Genomic DNA, 23,608 nt, shown 5'->3' with positions numbered 1-23,608 from the left:
AATTCTGAGATTAAAGTGAGCATTTTGAGATTAAAGTCAGAATTCTGAGAAAAAAAAGTCAGAATTCTTCCCATACTATACTGAAATAAAATTTAAAAAATCCGTTAACTTTTTTTTTTTCAGTGGTCCTAATCCTCTTCCGTAGATTTTAAACATAAAAACTACATCTAACTAAATTGAAATTTCTGCACACACACGTTTTTCTTACTACTAAAGTTGCTTATTTTAAATTGGTATTGACAAATACGGTTTTAGCTATAGAGGATTCTTCTCTCAACGTCCCGGAAACTTTAATCATGTCTGCCCATTTCTGCATCCAACAGATAACAGTTTAATCAAAGCAGATTTTCTTTTTTTAAAGTTAAAATAAACTTTTTTTTGCTGGCCGATACACTGCTTCTAAAACCCAGTGTGTAAATAAATTTCTGTTGCACATGAGCATGCATGCATATTAGAACAATGTATGCCAATTTGACAGCGTATGCTGTTCTGACAGAACACCGGCCCTTGTTAACCACATTTACACAGTTTTAAGAGCTTTTTGTTCAACTTGAAATTTTGCTTCATTTTTGACCTGGTTTCAGGCAACATTTTACTTCTATTATCTAAGAACAAACTGCATATTTTATGGGATATTTGGTTTAATCATGTCGGCTTTTGTACAATATAATTTGTTTACCAAAGCTATTGTATTTCTTTTCTGTTGTTCCACTACAGGTTGTTTCTGTAAACTGCTGTTGCTATTGGGAACAGAAATCACTACACGACATCTTTACTGTAAATTAACTGCGTATTTGTTTAATACTACAGATGATGGATACAAAAAGGAAACTGTAAACCGCACTGCACCATATTCATGGTTCTAGACGGGGCCAATGGGGGCCAGTTCCCCTGTAGAAATAGTCCTGGCCTCCTTGTATTGAAGACTTAATACTAAAACAATTTTTTATGGATATACTGATATTCAAAATTGCCATGTTATTCAATTTCATTTCATTCATCCGCCACTGCAGCCCCTACAAAAATGAATTATTATTATTATTATTATAGTTTATAGGAGCCGTTTATTTTTTATTTTAATTATTTAATAAATTACACCTGGTGAAAACAAACTATTTCTCAGTCCAATAGAAAACTCACAGTCCTATAGTAAGAATGGAGCCTTGGAAAAACCATGTGACATTATTAGGATTCCAGTACAAAGCAGACATGATACTAAATTGTGCAAATGTTGGAGGAAATGCAGACAGGAGGAAGAAAATCATAGCAATATTTTCTGGTCATGCCCCCTTTCAGGATTGAATTTGATCAAATTCTGAAATGGGACGTAGCTTTCCAACTTGAAAGTCTCTACTTTGGTGTCTGAGCTGGGGAAAATTATCCTTTAATTTCAAATTAAAGATTAAAACTGTTTCACAATTTAAGGACAGCTGCTATAAAATCCGTTTGGAGGAAGTGGCTAAAACTAAGCAGGCCTTCAACTGACGAGTGGATTCTGGTTCTGCTGGCGGTTTCTTCCTGTTAAAAGGGAGTTTTTCCTCTCCACTGTCGCTACAAGCATGCTTAGTGTGAGAGAATGCATTTGAGTGAATGAGGCGATGCAATCAACTGGTTTTCCTTAAGCCGGGCTTACACTGTGCAATTTTTTTGGCCTTTTCGGGCGACTTTCCAGTCATGCGACAATTTTCAGATCAGGCCCACTCTCAGCCTGATCATGCGTCGCGTCGTGTACAGGAGGTAACGAGGGGCGATCAGCCTCTCACGACCACCTGATCTGGAATCGTGAGGTCAGGAGAAAATGTTACATTTTCACTCGACCATCATGGGCAAATCGCTCAGTGGGCAAATAAGGATTCATACGGAAGCATGGCGGGGGTTCGGTTGAAATGGAGTTCTTTCTTTAAAATTGATAGACTGTAGTAGGGATGGAACGGTTCACAAAATCCACGGTTCGGTTCACAGTTTCGTGGTCACGGTTTTCGGTTCGGTATATGTTGGTTGTTAGGTAAATCTCTAAGCTGACATGTTAGTCGTGTTGCTGTTAGCATAAGCAAAACGTGTTGCACAATGCTTGCACACTGTAGCACTTTTATCCACAACTTTCTTTCCGCCGTCATCGTAGATGACATGTGTTATGATTTGGCGCTATAGAAATAAACTGAATTAAATTAATATTATTTATGACATCAATAAAACAAAGCATATCATGTTTGCAAATAAATTATGACAGATATCAAGATAAATAAAAACAGTGGACTGAGCACATTAGATCTGTAATCTTTATTCTCATATAAATCCGGACTTAAAACAAAAAAAAAAAAAAATCATATTTAGCTTTTTTTTAAGCACACGCCAAGGTTTTATTTGAGGTGTTTTGTATTACAGCAAAATATTGGAAAATAAAGACTATAAAAAAACTAATTGATCTGTTTAATTTTTTTCTAAAATAAATTCAGCATGATAGGAGAGTGAAAGGCTGTCTTCTATGGAATCCAAACATATCTGTTGTTTAGTTTGATTCTTTCTTTGATTGGAAATTCATTTTTTCCAGTTCATAATATAAATAGAAATAGTTACAGATTGAGAATCTTTATTCTAAACAGACTATATGATGTGTTGTGTTTGTTTGACCCTACTTATCCCGGGGATTATTGCGTCAGCAGGGGTATTTGCTGTGGGTAAACTTGTCGCGCGCATTATCAGTTGTTGAATTATCGATTTTTCTTCATAGAGACCCACGTGTTCGGGTGCGTCATCCCCACAGCGGCAGATGTGTTTTAATAAACACTGGCACGCGACCGGCCCCAGCTCCCTGTTTGCCACTCCCTGTGGCCCCCACACGCGTGTGCGTGTACACAGACCCAACACACACACATCAGAGGAGCCTCTGGCTCTGCAGCGTGATTAATAAGAAAAAAAGTCTAATGCACCTCATGTCTCTAGTAACAGCAACGTATGCAAATGAGGCGGCAGCCCGGACTGGGAGGCTGTGAGGAGTCGTGGGAAGCCGCGTGGAGCCCCAGCGGAGCCCCGAGGAGCCCAGGGGGACACGCGGGTCTGGCCCGTGGCCCCTGCTCCTGCAGCAGCTGGCCGCAGTAATCTGATCTGGACACAAAAGAAGCTGTTGATTTCGTTTCAGCTGATAAAACAGACCAAACACAGGAAGCAGTTCAGCTCCTGCTGGAACCTCTGGCTTTTAAATGAGATTTTATTTTTATTTTATTTAGTTTGGAGACCAATCGAGGCGAAACTTTAATTGATCTCATGGCAACAGATAAAACACCTCCTCTCTCCACCCACAACACCATCGTGGGTATAACCGCGGCGCTCTTTACTTCGTGGGTGAAAAAAAAAAAAAAAAAGCATTGATATTGTCCACATAGCTGAGGTTATTGGTAAAAAAAGAAAAAAAAAGTCGATAGATGACCACAGTTTTCCCCCCCCAAATCAACGCCTCTTATGATCAATATCGTGTGATGCGCGCCGTGTTTACGTTCCCACGAGTGACCATGTGGTGTCTCCTCCTAAGGGACCAAAAAAAAAAAAATCTTCCTGCTTCCCCCTCACCATATGGCCCCGGAGGGCCCATACCGTTACAGGTCCTTAAACATGCTTCCAGTTTAGTGTAGATAGAAACTGGTGGACAGGGAGCGCTTCGGTCCGGACGAGGGGGGGGGGGACGTCGCGCATATGGGGTGTGTGTGTCTGTGGAGGGGGGGGGGGGGGGGGGGGGGGGGGGTGGGGGGGGTGTTGGTGGTTTAGTGGCAGATGGCTTGTAAGGGTCTGTCCGCGTCTGAAGGCGTGTCGTAGTCCTTCAGTGAAGCCCCCCCCCCCCCCCCCCCCCCCCCCCCCCCCCCCCCATCCCGGCAGTCTCAATCAATGGAAATGAAAGCGCAGAGAATGGATGCATAGCCAAAGCTAGAGTCAGCCTTTTTGTTTGGCGCAGCTACTGGTAGGAGTTAAACTACAGTAGCCCTCTAGTTAAACAGCCTGAGCCTTCAGCAGGAGGAAAAAAAAAACATTTTACAAATTAAAGCTTCCGGTCTGCTTTCAGGTCCCATCCAAGAACAACAACAACAAAAAACAAAAAAAAACCCTTGTTGTTTTTTCTTCCAGTTTAAGAATTTACAATGATTTCAATCTGAAAAACTCTCACAAAGAGAAAAGCCAATTAGAAGAAATTAATTAATACAATTACTTAGACTTTGGAGGTCAGACCTCTACGGAAGAGGATTAGGGCCACAGAAAAAAAAAATAAGTTAACTGATTTTTAAATTTTATTTCAGTTTAACATGGGAAAAAAAGTCAGAATTCTGACTTTAATCTCAGAATTCAAACTTTTTTTCTCAGAATTCTGACTTTAATCTCAGAATTCTGACTGAATTCTGACAATAAAAAAAGTCAGAATTCTGAAAAAAAGTCAGAATTCTGAGATTAAAGTCAGAATTCTGAGAAAAAAGTCAGAATTCTGACCGAAATGTTGAACTGAAATAAAATTTAAAAATCAGTTAACTTTTTATTTTTATTTTTTTAGTGGCCCTAATCCTCTTCCGTAGACCTCGGCAGGAATCATAGTCTATCAAAGTTTGTGTCCCCCAAGGCCTTAAACTGGTGGTGGAGTGGAGATAAATGAAGTTGGTCTGTCTGTAGACTGCTGGTTAGTGAGACGCTCTGCTAAGCTTTAACCCTTTCAAGCCAGATCCAAGAATAAAACAAAACAGAAAATTACTTTTTTTTTTTTTTTTGAATTCCTTATTTGGTCCTTTAACAAAATATGTAAAAAGAAAAAACAGAAATACATTTTTGATATTAATAATTTATTACTATGCGATAAGTCAAGATTATTTTTTGTGTAGTCTTCTACTGGCTGTTATCAGGTATATCTGATTGTGTACAATGGGATTTTGAGCAAAGATTTTACCATTAAATTATGCAAAAGGTGTAAGATGCAAAACATTTCAGAAACCGTATGTATCAAATATGATACATTTGGTAATTATCAGGTTAAGAATAGATCCAGTGGACTGCGTAAGCTGATACTAGAGCTTCACTCAGGGACCTGGAAGATGGAAGTCCAGTTGGATAACACAGGTTGAGAGAATCTGTCCATGGTGAGCAAGCATGAAGCGGCAGTAGAGAGGAAAAACTCCCCGTTGGGAAGAAACCTCTGGCAGAACCAGGCTCAACATGGCGGTCTTCTGCTGGACCGGTTAAAATGAGAAACAGAATTCAGTAAGAGCAGGAGCAATGAAACCCTGATGAAGCTTTAGCTACGAAGTGGAGGAGGGGCTGGAGGTGGGTTGAAATGGTGTCATCTAAGGCTACGTTCACACTGCAGGTCTTGATGCTCAATTCCGATTTTTTTACGAAATCCGATTTTTTACGTTGTCGTTCATATCTCCAAATATATGCGATTTGTATGTGATCTCCTGTGTGAACTGCTGTTATACAACGCAAGTGTCCCGCATGCGCAGTAGAGGATGCAGTGACGTCACAGGCCAGCGTGCTCTATTTTTCCGGAAGTAAACATAGATGGTAGTGCTGACGCGGATCTAGCGGTCTTTTCCCCAACCATAAAAACACAATCTTTTCAATATAGTTAAACATAAATATTGCTCTCCGCATCATCATCTGCCATGGTTGGTGTTTTTCTTGCCACTTCTGTGTAGCAAGACACAGAATAGTGATGTTTGTCAGGTATTAATGACGTTGAGGTCGGATGAATGCGACCTGGCCGTTCAGACACAGGTCGCATTTGAAAAGATCCGATTCGTATCGGATTCAGGACCACATAGCCAAGTGGCCTGGGTCGGATTGGAAAAAATGGGATCTGTGTTGTTCAGACTGACATGAAAAGATCAGATTCAGGTCGCATATGGGCAAAAAAATCGGATTTGGGTCACTTCAGGCTGCAGTGTGAACGTAGCCTGAATGAAGTCACACAGCGCATCCACCGCCTGAGCACTAGGTAGCAGATGAGTTGCGGATCGGAGGCCTTTTAAGATGAACTTTGGATGCTGATTGGCTTTCGCAGAGGTGTGGTTCAAAGCTGATTGGCTGTGTCGTAGATGGATGTAGGCGAACAATTAGTTTCTTCAGTTGAACTTCCGCTTAGGCTCCATTTAACCCGAATCCCATCCTGTCAGCGGTGGGTAGTATACAGTTTTAGCCAAATAACAGTAATATATCCTGTAAGAAATGACTCAAATATGAGCAATTGTCAGATTATAACATCTGGTTTATTTTTTACATTTATGTCCAAATTCTGTTTTTTAAGGTAAGTACGAAAAATAAATGACACTATTAAAACATATCAAATTTGTGTAAAAGAAGCACTTTTTCACATCAATATTTTAGACATAAGCTAATTAATCAATATTTACTGCAGGTAGTGCATATATGTAAAGAAAGGAAAGAGAACTTGCATCTTCAATTTTTATTGTTTGTTATATTTTCACCTGATCTCAGAAAAGCCCCAGTTACTCATGATGTAAAACAGAAAAAAATTACTCAAATAAGATGCTTAAGTAGATTTAAATCTGATTAGAAGTAGTAATCTCTCTAAAGATTGCTAATTACTACCACCTTGTTCTGCTCTTTGTTTTATTCAGATTAATGATTCAGATCAACACAATTTACACATTTTGTACAATAAAAGTTTTAAAAGTAATTTTACCGATATCTTTAAACGAAATCCAGAGATGGGAAGTAAAAAAGTACAAATACTTTGTTACTGTACTCAAGTAGATTTTTCTGATATTTTTACTTTACTTTACTACTTATTTTTATAGCGACTTTTTACTTCTACTTCTTACATTTTTACACTAATATCTGTACTTTCTACTCCTTACATTTAAAAAAATTGGCTCGTTACTTTAGTTTTGAATCATTTCAATGGAGTTAACGTTATTATTTTTCACGTCATCAATACCAAATTCAATCTAATTGGATGGGAATCTACGTTGCATTTGACGCACCACTACAAGATGAATCGACAGATTTGGCGGTATTCATTTCGCGGCGAATCATTGCAGCTTGGTGGCGGTGGCGTTAGCATAGTAGCATGGACGACGAGATGATTGAAAATGAACACAACGGAGATCTAGTCCTATTGGCAGACATCCATTTAAAATGTAGGCAACGGCATGAAAAAAGTGGTTTCTACTTTTACTTTTATACTTTAAGTAAATTTACAAGCCTGTACTTTGTTACTTTTACTTGAGTAAAGAAGTTTAATCAGTACTTTCACTTTTACCAGAGTATTTTTTAACACAAGTATCTGTACTTTTACTCAAGTACGGAAAGTGAGTACTTTTGCCATCTCTGACGAAATCTAAAGCAAGCCTTTGAGTAAATAAATTTATGCGTGATCCAGTAATTCACCTTTTTTTTTTTTCTATCCTCAGAGAACTTTGGTCAACAACTTTAAGGAGACCAAAGAACAAAGCAGACAGTTTAGGGAGAAAGCGGGAGAATCGTTTGAATCATAGGTTGTGAAACAATATTTATACCTTTAAACATTTCAAATAGTACAAATTAGCAAAACCTCCCCGTCTACCTAAAGGGACAAGAACAGTTTGCTGTTAGCAGCCCAGAGGCCCACAGCAACTTTGGAGGAGCTGCAGAGATTCGTATGGCAGCTTATAGATGCTCATAATTAGAGTTGCTCAGGTTATCCTGAGCATTTTCTAGAGTTATTAGAATTTGACAATATCAGAATAAATGTGTCTCTTGACCAGAATGGAGGATAAAAAGTGCCAAAATTAAATAAATAAATAAATAAATACAACATTAAATAAATAATTAAATGTGTCAATAATTAATTAAATGTGGAATTAAATAAATAAATGTGTCATTCATTAATTAAAACTGCGTCACTAATATAAAGTGCCACAATTAAATAAATAAATACAGCGATAAACAATTCATTTTACGTCTTCATTTTATTAAAAAAATATATATAATTATTTCAGTGTGCATTTAATTATTTCATGGTCCTGTGTCGCAGTGCATCGAAACCATTAAAAGAATCTGTCAAACTCACCCATCAAAGTTAGGGGGCGGGGTTAACGCGAATCGAGTCACTGTAATCGATTTGCTTCGCCTTAATGTACAGGGTGACCAATCAGGTGTTAGATAACCGCCCCCTAACTTTGATGGGTGAGTTTAACAGATTCTTTTAATGGTTTCGATGCACTGCGACACAGGACCATGAAATAATTAAATGCACACTGAAATAATTATATATATTTTTTTAATAAAATGAAGATGTATTTTATTAAATTAATGACACATTTATATATTTAATTCCTTATTTATTTAATGAATTACACATTTAATTAATTGTTTATTGCTGTATTTATTTATTTATTTAATTGTGGCACTTTATATTAGTGACGTGGTTTTAATTAATGAATGACACATTTATTTATTTATTTTTCCACATTTAATTAATAATTGACACATTTAATTATTTATTTAATGCTGTATTTATTTATTTAATTTTGGCACTTTTTATCCTCCGTAGACCAGGGGTGGAAAGTAACGAATTACATTTACTCACGTTACTGTAATTGAGTACTTTTTATGAGTAATTTGTAATTTTCTGAGTAGTTTTTGAAATATGTAATTTTTACTTTTAATTAAGTAAATTTTAACCTAAGTAGTTTTACTTCGCTACATTTAAAACCCCCTCACTTTACTGAGTAAAAATAAAAAAAAATAAAAATACTGATGGTGAAAAAATTAAATGCGGCCGGAAAGTTAAACCCCTGTGTTACGGAACCGACACTTAATCGCCATTAAAAAATAGAAGAAGACTTTTGACTTTTAACAGCACTTTATTTACACAATTCAAACATATAAACAATTGATGTGAAAACAAGTGTCAGTTAAAAATCACTATTAAAGTAAAACAAGTGTCAGTTAAAATCATTAAATGAGGAGCTTGTTAATAACAGTGGGATCCTGTTGCGTTTTAGTTTGATTTCTAGTATCTTTTGGGCATTTTATTTTGTGTGCATTTTGAAAACTTTAAAATGTAGTTTAAATTTCTTTATTCCTATCATGGTGTTGTCTGTTGGACAGTAAGATTGAAATCTGTTTGCACTTTATGGTTCAGGTTGTGACTGTCCTTGTGCTGTGAGGAAGTATGTTCTTTAGCCCAGCTGATCTTTTTCAAGTGTGGATGTCCACTGAAATATGCCTTGAAATCGATTAAAACACCTTGTGGTCAATTCGATTCATGACTCATCCTTTTTTGCATTAAATAACTCAAAGTAGCTAAGTGACTTTTACTCAAAATACATTTTAAATGAATTAATTTTGTACTTTTACTTGAGTAAATTTTGAGATGGGTAATTTTACTTTTACTCTGAATAGAATTTAGGCAAAGTAAAGATACTATTACAATTTTTTAGTACTCTTTCTACCTCTGATCTTGACACATCCCAGTACATTAACAAAGACACTATATATATATATATATATATATATATATATATATATATATATATATATATATATATATATATATATATTTATATTCTGAACTCTCTATAATTATAGGCTTAGGCTGCTGGAGGATATAGGGACAACCTTCCATCATTCTGCTTCAGCTTACTTTTATCCTCCCATTCTTTAGTATTTGTTAGTTTAACCTCTAACTTTATGTTCTCTCCATTTTTTCTCTTTATAGTAGGGATGCACGATATTGGGATTTTGGCCGATATCTATATGCCGATATTTTAAAACTCATGTAGCCGATAACCGATATCGATACTGATGTTAAAGCTGCACAAAAATAAGTAGTCATTGAAAATAGCAGTTTTGTTATCCATTTCTGACACTTTGAAAAATAATATACTCTATACTATCAAATTGATTTTTAAAAATGCGTTATCGATCTATTTTACTTTCAAGTAGCAGTATTTTTTTTTTTTTTTTTTAGACTTTAGTAACTCAGAAGCTGATCAAATATCGGGTTAAATATCGGTGGGGTGGCCGATGTCCGATATTCAGTTTTAAGACCGATACAGGCCGATACCGATAGGGGGCCGATTATATCGTGCATCCCTACTTTATAGTAGCTTCATGTGGTCCGTTCCTGTCTGGCTGTGACATAATCTTGGAAAGAAACATCAGCTGTGCTGCTGCCATCAGCATTGAAATTTATAGATGACAGAGTTGAGCCTGTTTTTCAGTGTTTAGTCTTGCTTCTCTCTTTCAACTTTTACTCTGTGTGCTCTCCTTCATCCCTTTAAGATGTATACATACTCAGAGCTCCTCTTGTTAACTATTTTTGTTTCTCCCCCTGCCCCCCCAGCACCTGTGGAGCTATTTTACCATCATCATTTCTAGCATTGATGCTATTTATGGATCAGAAATTCTTTGTTCTCCTTTCGCGGATGGATGCTCACACCGAGTTACTTTTTATATCAGGCCCATCGTTTATGGCTTACATCTTCTTGTTGCCATAAAAGGTTAAATTATTTTGTATTATTCTAACACTGTAATGCATGTGGATTTTTACTGATCCTTCTAAGAATAAAATGCTCAAGATTAAACTTTTGTTTAATTGTTTTTTTCAATTATATTTCACAAAATAAACTATTTGTAATGCTCTAACTGTAAGCAAAAACTGCAATAATACTTTGAATTAGTAAAGAACAATCCTTTTTTTGGAAAACACTTTTTGAATATCCTTTAGAAAACACTTACCAGTTTTGATATTTAATTATATTTGGCTTTTTTTTTTTCCAGGTTAAGGACAGAGCCGCTCCAGATGTTTTTGTAGGAACATCTCCATCTTTTTCAGGGGTTTTTGTGCCTTTTGGTTGTAGAACAATGTAGAGGTTACCACTTGTTGTCAATCTTAAGTTCATAAATTTGTGATATAAACTAAATAATTTATGTTTAACACATAGTCTTCCTGCTGGAGCTGCAGCTTTGTTTGCACTGTTATTGCCTACATCTGAGAACAGCTTCGGAAGAGGGGCTGGCTCTCAATCAATTAGTCAAGTGGGTTTCATTAGCAGCACCTGGCTGCAGCTCTCTCACTTTAGTTCCTCGGTTCTGATGGACTGGTGACTTCCACTCCGAGGTCAGCCCTGCTCCTCCTCTGTTGAGATGCATTACAGGCAACCTACATCCTGTTATACATCAGGATCATTAAGCTCTAAGAAAAGGATGGAAGCTTTCTGTAAATACTTAACTAATTTAAAAATCTAAGAATAAATTAACTAAATATCCTTCAACCTAAAGTCAAACATATTTCAATGAAAAAATTCAGCTATTTTAAGCTACAATGTACAGTAAAATAGATTAAAAATGCTAAAAAACATAATTAATAAAATGATGCAATGGTATAACAGTTAAGAAACAATTTAATGTTTAGGAACCAAAGTTTATCTTAGAGTGTTTGGAATGAGGTCAGATTAGCTTTTCACTAATTTAGAGTAATTGGAATCCGTTCAGACTCCATTATAGAAATTGATTCTAGAGGTTCATAAAACAATTTTTACATCACATTTCCCCGTGATGTTTCTCCGGGAGGGTTTTGCAGAAGGGGTGTGAGGCTTAGGTTCACAGTGTCAAAAATTATTATCATAGCTTATGGCATAACATGGATAATAACAGAACAAGCGGCTTAAATCAAAGTGCTCCATATGCTGGCCAGGCATTGCCTCAGAGATGAGGGGAGGAGCTCCATCATCCAGGGGTGCTTAAAATAGAGCTGCTGTTCTTTTGTATCTATAGTCAGCTGAGGTGGTCTGAGCATGGGGCATAAGGATCCCCCAAAAATGACCAAGGAGAGGAAAGTCTGGCTTTCACTTCTGTATCTGTTATCCCTCAAACCAATCTAGGATTAGAAGCACGGGGGATTAAGTTCCTGAGCTATCGCTATAGTTATGCTGCTATAGGTTTAGACTTCTGGAGGACATAGGGACCTCCATTTCATCATTCTGCTTCATTCTCTTTCTATTCTCCTACTCTGCAGAATCTGTTAGTTCAATCTCTAACGTTCTGCTCTCTCTGCTTTTTCTCATAGTAGCTTCATCTGGTCTGTTCCTGTTTGGCTGTGACTCCAACCTGGAGAGAAATATAAGCTGTGCTGCTTCCATCAACACCTTTGTTTATAGATGCTGGAGATCGGCCTGTTTTCCAGTGTAGTCCCGTTTCTCTGACCGTGACTGGCTGGATGTGCTCTCTTCATCCTCTGGCATGGGAGCTGGCTCAGAGCTCATCTCCTGGCTGTGTGTTTCCTGGACGGGGCCGCCTTTTACAGCTGCTTCTTGTATCTCTGCTTCTGTCTCCTTGAACCCCAGTCGGCCTCAGCAGATGGCCGCTCACACTGAGCCTGGTTCTGATGGAGGTTTCTTCCTGTTAAAAGGGAGTTTTTCCTCTGCACTGTCGCTACAAGCATGCCTAGTGTGAGGGATTGTATTTGAGTCAATGAGTCGATGCAATCAACTGGTTTTCCTTAGATGGAAAACTTTGTATCAATTTGACTGCATGATCTGGTTGAACTGTAAAATGCCTTGTGATGACATGTGCTGTGAATTTGGCGCTAAATAAACTGAATTGAATTGAATTGAAAACAGGCCCCACTCTATCACCTTTAATCAAAAGGGTTGATGGCACTAATCCAGCTCATAATTCCCTCCAGGATCCTGTCATTATCAAATAGAAGCCAATATGATGAGAAAAAGCAGAGAGAACATAAAGTTAGATATTGACACACCAAATACTGTTGAATTGGAGAATAGAGACAGAATGAAGAAGAATAAGGAAAAGTGGTCCCCATGTCCTCTAGCAACCTAAACCTATAGAAGCATAATTCAACTAAGAAAGTCGTATTTCACAGCGGAAGTCAGCAGAAGAAAAAAAAATAATAAAAAATGCATAGTAATAAGTATAGATACCAAAAAAAGTGGGCTTAATTAACAAAGTATTTGTAGTTCGTTACTTGACACTTCTGGTATTTCATGATCTAGCATATCGATAAAGTAATATTCTTATAACCTCCTCTTTCCCTCCCCCATCAGTCAAATTTACAGGTGTGTAAAAATCACCTCGCTGACCGCTGTTCTCCCTCTTCAGTCTTTTTGTTGTCGTTTTTGCTTTAATTTGAGAAATATTCGCATTTCTATCACACAGCTTCTAGAACCTATCATGCTGTAGCTAAATGTCATATGGCTTCAATCTACTATTCGTATTGTTGCAGAATCCTGTCATGTTGATGATAATCAGAAGTAAATATTTATACATTTTTGAGTCATGAATTTGTATAAAACAATAACTTATTTACTTTTTTACATTAAAAGTAATAATGTTCTACAACACTCCATGTTTTCTGTAGCTTTTTAAAGTCATAGGGAAGTGTCAGTGTCCATCCCTGTGAACGCTGGGTCAGAACTTAATGGGAAAGGAAACAATTCTTATTTCAACTGTTGCGTATATTAGCTGCGACATATGAATCAAGATGCTATGACCGAAAAAATTTGATTGACAGATGACACATTTATATATGATTGGCCGAATTTAAGTGTACAGGCTGACGTATAACTAACTGGCCTGCATAAAATAACAAAAAAAAGAATTTTAAGAAAGTGAAATTTTCTAACTTATGGGACAATATCGTCTAATAAAGATTACATTTATCTAAATGTTTAAGCCAGAATGATTTGACATTTAAATATGACTACTATACTTTCGAAAAAATTATTGTTTTGATTAAAAACGTTAGCTAATATCTTTGATGTATACAGCACAGGTTTATGTGTATAGATTTATTGGCACAGCCTTCAGAGAAATCTAGTCTAGTCTTTAGAGTTTTATTGATTGATTGATTGACTTTAATAAGAAATGTACTAGTTACATCATATTTGGAAACACAGATGTTCTGCTTTTCAAATATTGCTGTTGGCACAGTGTACACTCACCGGCCACTTTATTAGGTACACCTGTCCAACTGCTCGTTAACACTTAAGTTCTAAGCAGCCTATCACATGGCGGCAACTCAGTGCATTTAGGCATGTAGACATGGTCAAGACAATCTCCTGCAGTTCAAACCAAGCATCAGTATGGGGAAGAAAGGTGATTTGAGTGACTTTGAACGTGGCATGATTGTTGGTGCCAGAAGGGCTGGTCTGAGTATTTCAGAAACTGCTGATCTACTGGGATTTTCACGCAAAACCATCTCTAGGGTTTACAGAGAATGGTCCGAAAAAGAAAAAACATCCAGTGAGCGGCAGTTCTGTGGGCGGAAATGCCTTGTTGATGCCAGAGGTCAGAGGAGAATGGCCAGACTGGTTCGAGCTGATAGAAGGGCAACAGTGACTCAAATAACCATCCGTTACAACCAAGGTGGGCAGAAGAGCATCTCTGAACGCACAGTAAGTCGAACTTTGAGGCAGATGGGCTACAGCAGCAGAAGACCACATCGGGTGCCACTCCTTTCAGCTAAGAACAGGAAACTGAGGCTACAATTTGCACAAGCTCATCGAAATTGGACAATAGAAGATTAGAAAAACGTTGCCTGGTCTGAGGAGTCTGGATTTCTGCTGCGACATTCGGATGGTAGGGTCAGAATTTGGCGTCTACAACATGAAAGCATGGATCCATCCTCCCTTGTATCAACGGTTCAGGCTGGTGGTGGTGGTGTCATGGTGTGGGGAATATTTTCTTGGCACTCTTTGGGCCCCTTGATACCAATTGAGCATCGTTGCAACGCCACAGCCTACCTGAGTATTGTTGCTGACCATGTCCATCCCTTTATGACCACAATGTACCCAACTTCTGATGGCTACTTTCAGCAGGATAATGTGCCATGTCATAAAGCTGGAATCATCTCAGACTGGTTTCTTGAACATGACAATGAGTTCACTGTACTCAAACGGCCTCCACAGTCACCAGATCTCAATCCAATAGAGCATCTTTGGGATGTGGTGGAACGGGAGATTCGCATCATGGATGTGCAGCCCACAAATCTGCGGCAACTGTGTGATGCTATCATGTCAATATGGACCAAACTCCCTGAGGAATGCTTCCAGCACCTTGTTGAATCTATGCCACGAAGAATTGAGGCAGTTCTGAAGGCAAAAGGGGTCCAACCCGTTACTAGCATGGGGTACCTAATAAACTGGCCAGTGAGTGTAGATTGACCCTGAACTGGTTTTGGTGCCTATCAGTTTGCAGCCATCACTGGGAACATGTTCAACTACTGCAACCCTGATGTACCCAAAATTTTACCCACCTTTGATCAGAAGAAAGGAAGGATGGATGAAAACTACAATGCTTCCCAACTGTATTGTGTCAACAACTAAATTCCACATCACAGAGGGTGTTCTCTCCTTTCACTGTATAAAGGCTACAGCATAGAGTGTGTGCCTATAGGCAGGAAAACAACTGTAAAATTCCCCCCATTTGTGTCGCACTATATATTCAGCTTAAGGAGCTTGGGGGGAGAGCAACCATTATACAGCAGAAAAACCACCTAATGAACGACCTAATTAATCCACAACCCCCCACCACCTTGTGCGAATGTGCGCAAAGACGCATCACTTTCACACACACGAATAAGACACGCAATTAATGAACGTTTAGTTCTGAGGATCTGCCCTCAAAAAGTTTTAAGGCAGTGTATAAGATGAGGGAGGAATAAAGCACCTTTTTTTATATATATAAGGAGGCTGTTTCTGTTTGGTGTGATAGAAAAAGTGTGTGAGCGCGCGCTGGAGGAGTGTGGCGAGGGTGGGGGGGAGGCGCGCGCAGCCCAGAGATGCTGTTTCTGAGAGAAGAGCAGGTGTTCCATGAATTACCATACAGCTGAGGACACGGGGAGCAGCGAACTCCCCACACACAATCACACAATGACCAAACATCTCCCTCATGTTGGCCGCGCGAGTGGCTGAAGCGCGCGCGCGCGCACACACACACACACACACACACACAGCGTTCTGGATAACTCAGAACTAGAAGCTTGAAGAAAAACAGAAATGGAAAAAGCAAAAGTCCGGCCCCTCAGCTCGTCACCACTGAATGCTTTCTTTCAAACTTTTTTTTTCTTCCCTTTTTTTTTCTTCCTCAGAGAGAAATTCTTCCCACAGTTAGGAAAAGCTGAATGTAAAGTCTGTTTATGTGGGCTGGATAGTGAAGGAAAACAATCAGCTTCCCAAACTAGATCTGGAAACGGTTTTCCACTCTTTTCTTCTGATGGGAAACTTTGGAAATCAAGCTTCTTCAAACAAAGAAGCCTGCTGCACTATAAGGCAACAGCTGGGCGGATCAATGCGACCACGTGCCATCAACCACGTGTGTCACTACTTTTTCCCTTTTTTTTCTTATGGTGGGCGGGGGGGGGGGGGGGGCTTAGAGAGGGGGGGCATTATATCTAAATATCCTGAAAAGCGGAATTCAACATGATTCCATCTTCCTATTAACCCTTCCTTCAACCTTTGAAAGATATCCAAGGAATTCAAAGTGCAGAGAATGAGCAGTGAAGTTATTGTTTATTCATGCAGACCTGACCTTCACATTGTTCCACATTTACACAGTTAGTATATTTGTGTAAAGGAATTTTAACCTGCCTTTTTTAACCTTATTGCTCTTTATTTCCTGCTTAAAATGTGAATATTGCTTGGAATCTGGGATCTAAGGATGGATTCCCTTCATCCCTCTGTCATGGTGCCACACTTTTTCCCACCCTATTAAATTTAGTTTTCTTTTGGGTTAACTTCTAAATCTTACTTGTATATCACATTTTAGCTTTTTAGAAAGAAAATAATAATAAACAGGGGCATCTATAAACATCTTGAAGGTGGTTTAGACTTCTTTTCAGTCCAGAATCTGCTCAGTGGGAGGTAAGGCTCCGGGAAGAAGAGGAGGAGGGGCCCATTTGCATGTTATTACCATAGCATGTGTCAGGCCGTATAAAACAGGCTGCAAGCGGCCTTGGCCGGAGACAGACGCACAGTTCACGGTGAGGAGAGACATTGGGGAGGGAGGTTGTAGGAAGCATGCAGGACCAGTAATCAATCCGTCCTCGGGTCAAACCAAGACCTTTGCAGATTCCTCACAGAACAGCATCTTTACGCATTGGATTTACGCTTCAAGTCGGACCAAAGGAAGGCTTTTCTTTACGCCTGCGCTATAAACTCCCACATTTCTTCTTTTTTTTTTTTTTCGTTCCCCCATCACCCCCCCTCCCCTTCTTTGCCTTCACGGAGAAGTTTTTGGGATTTATCCTCTTTTAGTTCCACGGGACATGAATCCCAGCAGCGCGGCGCGCAGCGGCAGCAGTTGACTGAAACAACACAACCGAGCTCAATGCATCTTTCTCAAGGGGACTGAAGAGGAGGAGGCACCCTGAGGAACAGCCAAGTCCCCAAACTTTTTTTATTTATTTATTCCTTATTTATTATGTATTTATTTAATATGGAGCGCTTCATTTTGTTGACTCTCACCGTCATGTTGATGTTGCTGTGCCAGGTAGGTCTTCAAATCTTAAATGCTTCCTGCTATAATTCAAAATGCCCCCCCTCCTCCTCCCTGCTCTCCATCCACCACCATCACATGTGTGATGATAACAGGCTTATTTCTTTGGCAGGGGTTTTGTTCGGGAGTTTTTGAGCTGAAGCTACAAGAGTTTCTGAACAAAAAGGGGGCGCAGGGCAACAAGAACTGCTGCAAAGGAGGCCTGACCTCCTCCTTCCAGCAGCAGCAGTGCGAATGTAAGACCTTCTTCAGGATCTGTCTCAAGCACTACCAGCCCAACGCCTCCCCGGAGCCGCCCTGCACCTACGGCGGCGCAGTGACGCCCGTCCTTGGCTCCAACTCCTTCCAGGTTCCCGACGCCATCCCGGAGAGTTCATTCAGCAACCCCATCAGGATTAACTTCGGCTTCACGTGGCCGGTAATTTCACCTGCTGTTGGTTACACTGTCAGCGGCGCTGCGGTTCGCGCCTTTTTAATTGAATCAGTGCGTTAAAGTGTGAGCGGTGGTGCGCGCAAAAGGCTGAGAGCGCATCAAGTTTTCCTTTTTTTTTTTTTTTTTTAGGGTGGGGGGGGGGGGGGGGTGGGGGTTAGTTAGCAGATCAGGTTAGGCACTTTGCATTCAGAGCAGTGAGTGTTGCACTGTCGCCTGGGGTCCTGCTTGGTGTTATCAGCACGCTTCCGCTGGCCACCTGTCTCACCAAGCCATTTGTGTTCTCAGGGGACCTTCTCACTGATCATCGAAGCGTTACACACAGACTCCAAAGACGACCTCTCCACAGGTAGGAACTGAATCCTGTTTTCCCTTTCTAATTCCACTTTCTTCCACAAACCAACTTTTTTGTTTATTTTATTTTTCACATGCTCACTTTTTAGAGAACCCAGAGCGCATTATAAGCACAATGACCACCCAGAGGCATCTAACGGTGGGAGAGGACTGGTCCCAGGACCTGCACACCGCGGGGAGGACCGAACTCAAATACTCCTACCGCTTCGTGTGCGACGAGCACTACTACGGGGACGGATGCTCGGTGTTCTGTCGGCCCAGAGACGACGCGTTTGGGCACTTCACCTGCGGGGAACGCGGGGAGATCGTGTGCGATGCAGGCTGGAAGGGCCAGTACTGCACAGAACGTAAGTTTATTGCTGGAAAACATCACATGTAACCTACTAGAGGGGTCAGAGATGATGCAAGCATCCATAGTTTTGATTTTTGACCCAAATTTACTGAGAGAAAGAACAATAAAAAGCTATTTTCTGGCTCTCCAAGTACCGTTAGAGGGGATCTTGTGGGTAAACACCACGCGTCCCCCCCCCCTCCCCTTTTACGCACACACACACACTGCTACTTGATTTATTCTAAGGAAAGTTTTTTGGAATAATCTCACGCGTGCCATAAATTTACATGCTGCCTTCCGATTGGCCGGTCCCCGAGTGGGCCGGCCGATGATTGGCTGAGGCGGGGGAGGTATTGTTGAAGTGGGCAGCTGCCGGCAGAGAGGAAACAATGGGGCAGCTGTCGCGCACTGGCAACACACTCGCCAGCTGTCCACTCTTATCTGCACCAATCTGAGACATTAAGGGGAGCGTGTGTGTGTGAGAGAGAGAGAGAGAGAGAGAGAGAGTGTGTGCAGGGAGACTGAATAAAAGAGTTTTGACCTGCAGCAAAGGAGAAGAAGAAAAGGGAGGCTGATGGGGTGAATTCAGGGGTCTGTGTGTGAGTGTGTGAGTGTGCACTCAGGGGGTACACACTCATTCACACAGTGCCTCTCTGTCTCCTGCAGCACTTTAAAAAGAAAGTTCTGGCGATGAGATCAGGACACTAAGTTTGAAGAAAGAGTGGAAAAGTTTAGGAAAAACTTCTGTCCACTCTGTTGTAGCTAAATGTTGAGATTTATCTTCACCTCTAAATAACATAAAAAAAAACTATAAAAATGCTGGGAAAAAACAAACAAAACAACACATGATAAAAATCTATTTAAGGTTTATGTGTTTCTAAACGGAGAACTTTCTCCTCTCCCCTTTCGCTGCAGCGATCTGTTTGCCAGGATGCGATGAAGAACACGGCTTCTGCGAAAAACCTGGCGAGTGCAAGTAAGTCTCCTCCGATTTAACGGGACGGCGTCACACACAAGGTAACATGAGTGGACTGACCGGTGTGTTCCCTCTTAATTGGACAACAACAGGTGCAGAGTAGGATTCAAGGGCCGCTACTGCGACGAGTGCATTCGTTACCCGGGCTGTCTCCACGGGACCTGCCAGCAGCCCTGGCAGTGCAACTGTCAGGAGGGCTGGGGGGGGCTGTTCTGTAACCAAGGTGAGGACCAAGTCTCATGAGAGCTGGGGGTGATGAAAGATGAGGGAAGACAGACAGAGGATGGGGGAAAAATGCTACTGGTTGATGGGTTATAGAAGTCCTGGCATCCTGGGACTTCTATAACCCACAAATGAAAGGATGTTACTCACTAAAAAACTTGTATGATATCAGTTAGTGGCAGTTGGGTTAAATATATATGATCTTAGTAAGATCTTAAGATGGATTGCAGAGAGACTAGCAGAATACTTGGCAAGAGATTTTGTCAAATGTCTTGCAAGACAAAAGGCACTGTGTCACTTTGGTCCTGCCATATGTTGTGCAGAGCCTAATCCACATGTTCTGCTGTGTCTTTCCAGATCTCAACTACTGCACTCATCACAAGCCGTGCATGAATGGAGCCACTTGCAGCAACACTGGTCAGGGCAGCTACACCTGTTCCTGCAAGCCTGGCTTTACTGGAGCCAGCTGTGAGATCAAGGTCAATGAATGTGCTGGAAACCCATGCCGCAACGGGGGAAGCTGCACCGTAAGTGTGCTTGAGTTGTTACAACTTGATGAAACAATTGAAACTTTCTGAGTGATTTCTAAATCTGGCACAGCCCCTGCCTGGCCACCTTAGACAAAAAGCCAAAAAAGCCTTTAAAACAGGGGTCTTCAACGTTTTCCATGCCCAGGACCCCCAAACTGATGGCAAGATGAAGCGGGGACCCCGTAATTATATATATTGTATTATATTGTGTTCTATCAAACTGGTCCTATAGTCACTCTATTACATATGGAGTAATGTAACAAAAGTAATTTTGCCGTAGAATTATTAAAGTATTTCTGATTCTGATTCCTGGTTGATGGGACAGGTGTTGTGAATGAAACGGTGCCCAGCTTGAAAGAGCTCCTGTGTGTCGCTGAATGTTTGCATTGATGACTGAAAGGGATTTTCTGTCTCCATTTATCTGTTTACTACAGTGTGTTGAATTCATGTTAATGTGGATTTAAAGACATTTCAATTAGTGGAAAAATTGCATAAAATAAAGTCTAATCAACCAAAACTTTCGTGACCCCCATGCAGTACCTCCTGTTGAAGACCCCAGCTCTAAAATATTGCATGTGTAGATAAAAGTTTGATCTGTACATTGGCAGCGGCATGGAACATCTTGATGTTAACACTATGATTATTCTCCCCCGCACAGGATCTAGAGAATACATATAAGTGCAGTTGTCCTCATGGTTTCTATGGCAACAACTGCGAGCTAAGTGCCATGACGTGTGCCGATGGGCCTTGCTCCAATGGAGGCCGCTGTGCTGACAACCCCGATGGAGGCTATTTCTGCCAGTGCCCCACTGGGTATGCCGGATTCAACTGTGAGAAAAAGATTGACCACTGTACCTCCGGTCCCTGCTCCAACGGTAAGACAAATTCATTCACAGCTAATCAGTATTCCCATGAATTTCATCACAAACCATCTTAAAGTCTGCCAACTCCTTGAGGTGCAAACAATGATACAAAGGCTTCTTCTCTGCTCCCAGGTGCCCGATGTGTGGATCTAGTCAACTCGTACCTGTGCCAATGTCCAGAGGGCTTCAGTGGCATGAACTGCGACCAGACGGGTGATGTTTGCTCAGCATACCCTTGCCAGAACGGTGGGACATGCCAGGAGGGACCCGACGGCTACACCTGCACCTGCCCGCCCGGATACACCGGACGCAACTGCAGTTCCCCCATTAGCCGCTGTGAGCACAACCCTTGCCACAATGGAGCCACCTGCCACGAACGCAACAACCGCTACGTCTGCGCCTGCGTTCTAGGGTACGGAGGCAGAAACTGCCAGTTCTTGCTTCCGGAACATGCTGCGATCCGAGGATCGGAGGTCCCCTGGATGGCCATCTGTTCCGGTGTGGCCATGGTGCTGCTGTTGTTGGCGGGATGCGCAGTGCTGGTTGGATTTGTCCGATCAAAAGCTCAGCAGAGCGTACAGGCAGAGAGCGCAGGTGAAGGAGAGACGATAAACAATCTGACCAACAACTGTCACCGTGGCGAGAGGGACCTTGCAATCAGCGTGATGCCAATGCCAGGTGTCAAAAACATCAATAAAAAGATGGACTTCTGCAGCGGCGACCCTGAAGAAGACTCTTCACCTGGAAGGAGCAGCTACAAAAGCAGACCTCCCCCTTCAGACTACAACCTGGTGCGGGAGGTGAACTACGAGCAGGCGGCCAAGGAGGCCATGCTGGAGGCAGCCTGCGAGGAAAAGTATCAATCGTCGGACTCGTTGGAGTTTGAAGAAAAACACAGCAAACGTTTAAAATGGTAATTAGTAAGAATCTGAAAGTCTGTTCAGAAATTCACACGTAAGCTGTCAATAAAAAAAAAAAGCTAACATTATCGGTTGTTTTTTCTCCTCAAAGCGATGCATCGGAAAAGAGAGCCCCAGAACTGTCTGCATGTGCGGACACCAAGTACAAATCTGTGTTTGTGATGTCAGAGGAGAAAGACGAATGTATAATTGCAACTGAGGTAAGACCTTTAAGGAGATCGGAGTCTTTTTCCTTAAATTTCTGCCAAGTTCAACTCTAATTTCTGTTTTTATTTCCTTTTGTACATCTCCAGGTGTAAGAAGCCACAAAATGGACTGCCCGTTGCTCATTTGCTCTATGGGAGAGTTTTTATGCTCCCTCAGATGCTGCTCTAACCCTAGGGGGAGATGTCCCGCCTTGAGACTGCTGCTGATACAGAGACGTTTAACTGATATTCAGAGTGAGCTGGTTCTCTACTGGTAACTAAGTGTAGACAGCGGCGGCCTGTGGGATGAGAACTGGCACTGTGGGAAAAAAAAAAGGTGACTTTAAAAAATAAAGTTTACAGTTGATGGTAAACTGTCAATAAGCTTTCCGTTCTGCCTTTCATTGGAGATTATATTAAGCAAGCATTGCCTCATGGCGATAGAGTATTTTAGAAGTTTTGTTTATGCAACATTTGCAGCCAGGCCTTTTCTCTAACCCACACGCTGTTGCTGAGCGCAGGAACTGCATCAAACGGTGGATGTTTGGCCATACTGGCCTGCTCTTCACAAGGCGCTTTACATGGGCTGTGCGCCCATCGCTACCATTGTGAAGACTATGTATACTTGATGACTGTGTTAACTGAAGTGCGTTTTCTCCCCCCTAAGTCCTCCAAACCGTTTATAATATAGTATTCTTTCAGGAAGAAAAAAAAATAGAAAAAAAAAAAAAAAAAAGAAGTGTACTTTTGATACAGATTGTCCGTTTTGTAAAATAAACCCAAGAAAGTGTTGATTTAAAATTATGATTTAATTTATGTTAATTTAAAAAATTTTGTGTTATTTTTATTTCATAATGTATATTTGTTTGTTATAATTATTTAAGTTGCGTTCTTTTTTTAAATGATATTTGCAAAGGCACTTCATGTGAATGGGATTTCTGTTGTTTTGCTTTCCTCTTTTTTTTTTTTTTTAAGAAAATGTTATTTAAAATGAAAAATGTAACAGTTTACTGTTTGTGAATGAAGGAATTAGCCAAGACTATTTTTCCAAATAAATATTGCTAAACGTGACATTGCATTGGGTACAACTTTGGTTCCGTCCATCTGTGCGCACTCCCAACAAACACGTCCCTTAAGGGCTCTGTGAGCAAAGTTAATCACCAACATCTGCTGCTTTCCCCTGGCCACCCCATGGTGGGCCTTTTTTTTATGCCGATGCTGTCTGCTAATGCCGGGAGTTGAAAGTGTCTCCCTGGAGACCAGCGAGGAGGTCTATTCACAGAAAACAATGTCCTTACACT

At 40.7% G+C, this 23,608-nt stretch overlaps 1 protein-coding gene across 1 annotated transcript; it reads left to right on the top strand.

Annotated features, from left to right (window-relative positions):
* The first annotated feature begins 16,942 nt into the window (after positions 1-16,942).
* On the top strand, positions 16,943-22,701 carry dla (deltaA). Its single transcript, XM_038288220.1, has 11 exons — positions 16,943-17,490; positions 17,609-17,914; positions 18,215-18,275; positions 18,370-18,627; positions 19,527-19,587; positions 19,680-19,810; positions 20,167-20,336; positions 20,998-21,214; positions 21,335-22,115; positions 22,214-22,322; positions 22,416-22,701. Exons 1-11 carry the CDS (start codon positions 17,422-17,424, stop codon positions 22,419-22,421), a joined length of 2,169 nt encoding a protein of 722 aa, XP_038144148.1. The 5' UTR covers positions 16,943-17,421; the 3' UTR covers positions 22,422-22,701.
* Positions 22,702-23,608: the final 907 nt, after the last annotated feature.

This window comes from Cyprinodon tularosa, unplaced genomic scaffold, assembly GCF_016077235.1.
Source record: "Cyprinodon tularosa strain WSP-4 unplaced genomic scaffold, ASM1607723v1 ctg25, whole genome shotgun sequence".
Classification (NCBI taxonomy): Eukaryota; Metazoa; Chordata; class Actinopteri; order Cyprinodontiformes; family Cyprinodontidae; genus Cyprinodon; species Cyprinodon tularosa.
Note: the sequence above shows the minus strand (reverse complement) of the source record. Positions and strands in the feature narration are given on the sequence as shown.

Excerpts from the sequence above, each read along its gene's own strand:
- dla (XM_038288220.1), top strand. The coding sequence starts at position 17,422 with ATGTATTTATTTAATATGGAGCGCTTCATTTTGTTGACTCTCACCGTC. Across the intron at positions 17,491-17,608 it reads TGTTGATGTTGCTGTGCCAG|GGGTTTTGTTCGGGAGTTTT; the intron begins GTAGGTCTTCAA and ends TTTCTTTGGCAG. Across the intron at positions 19,588-19,679 it reads GAAAAACCTGGCGAGTGCAA|GTGCAGAGTAGGATTCAAGG; the intron begins GTAAGTCTCCTC and ends GGACAACAACAG.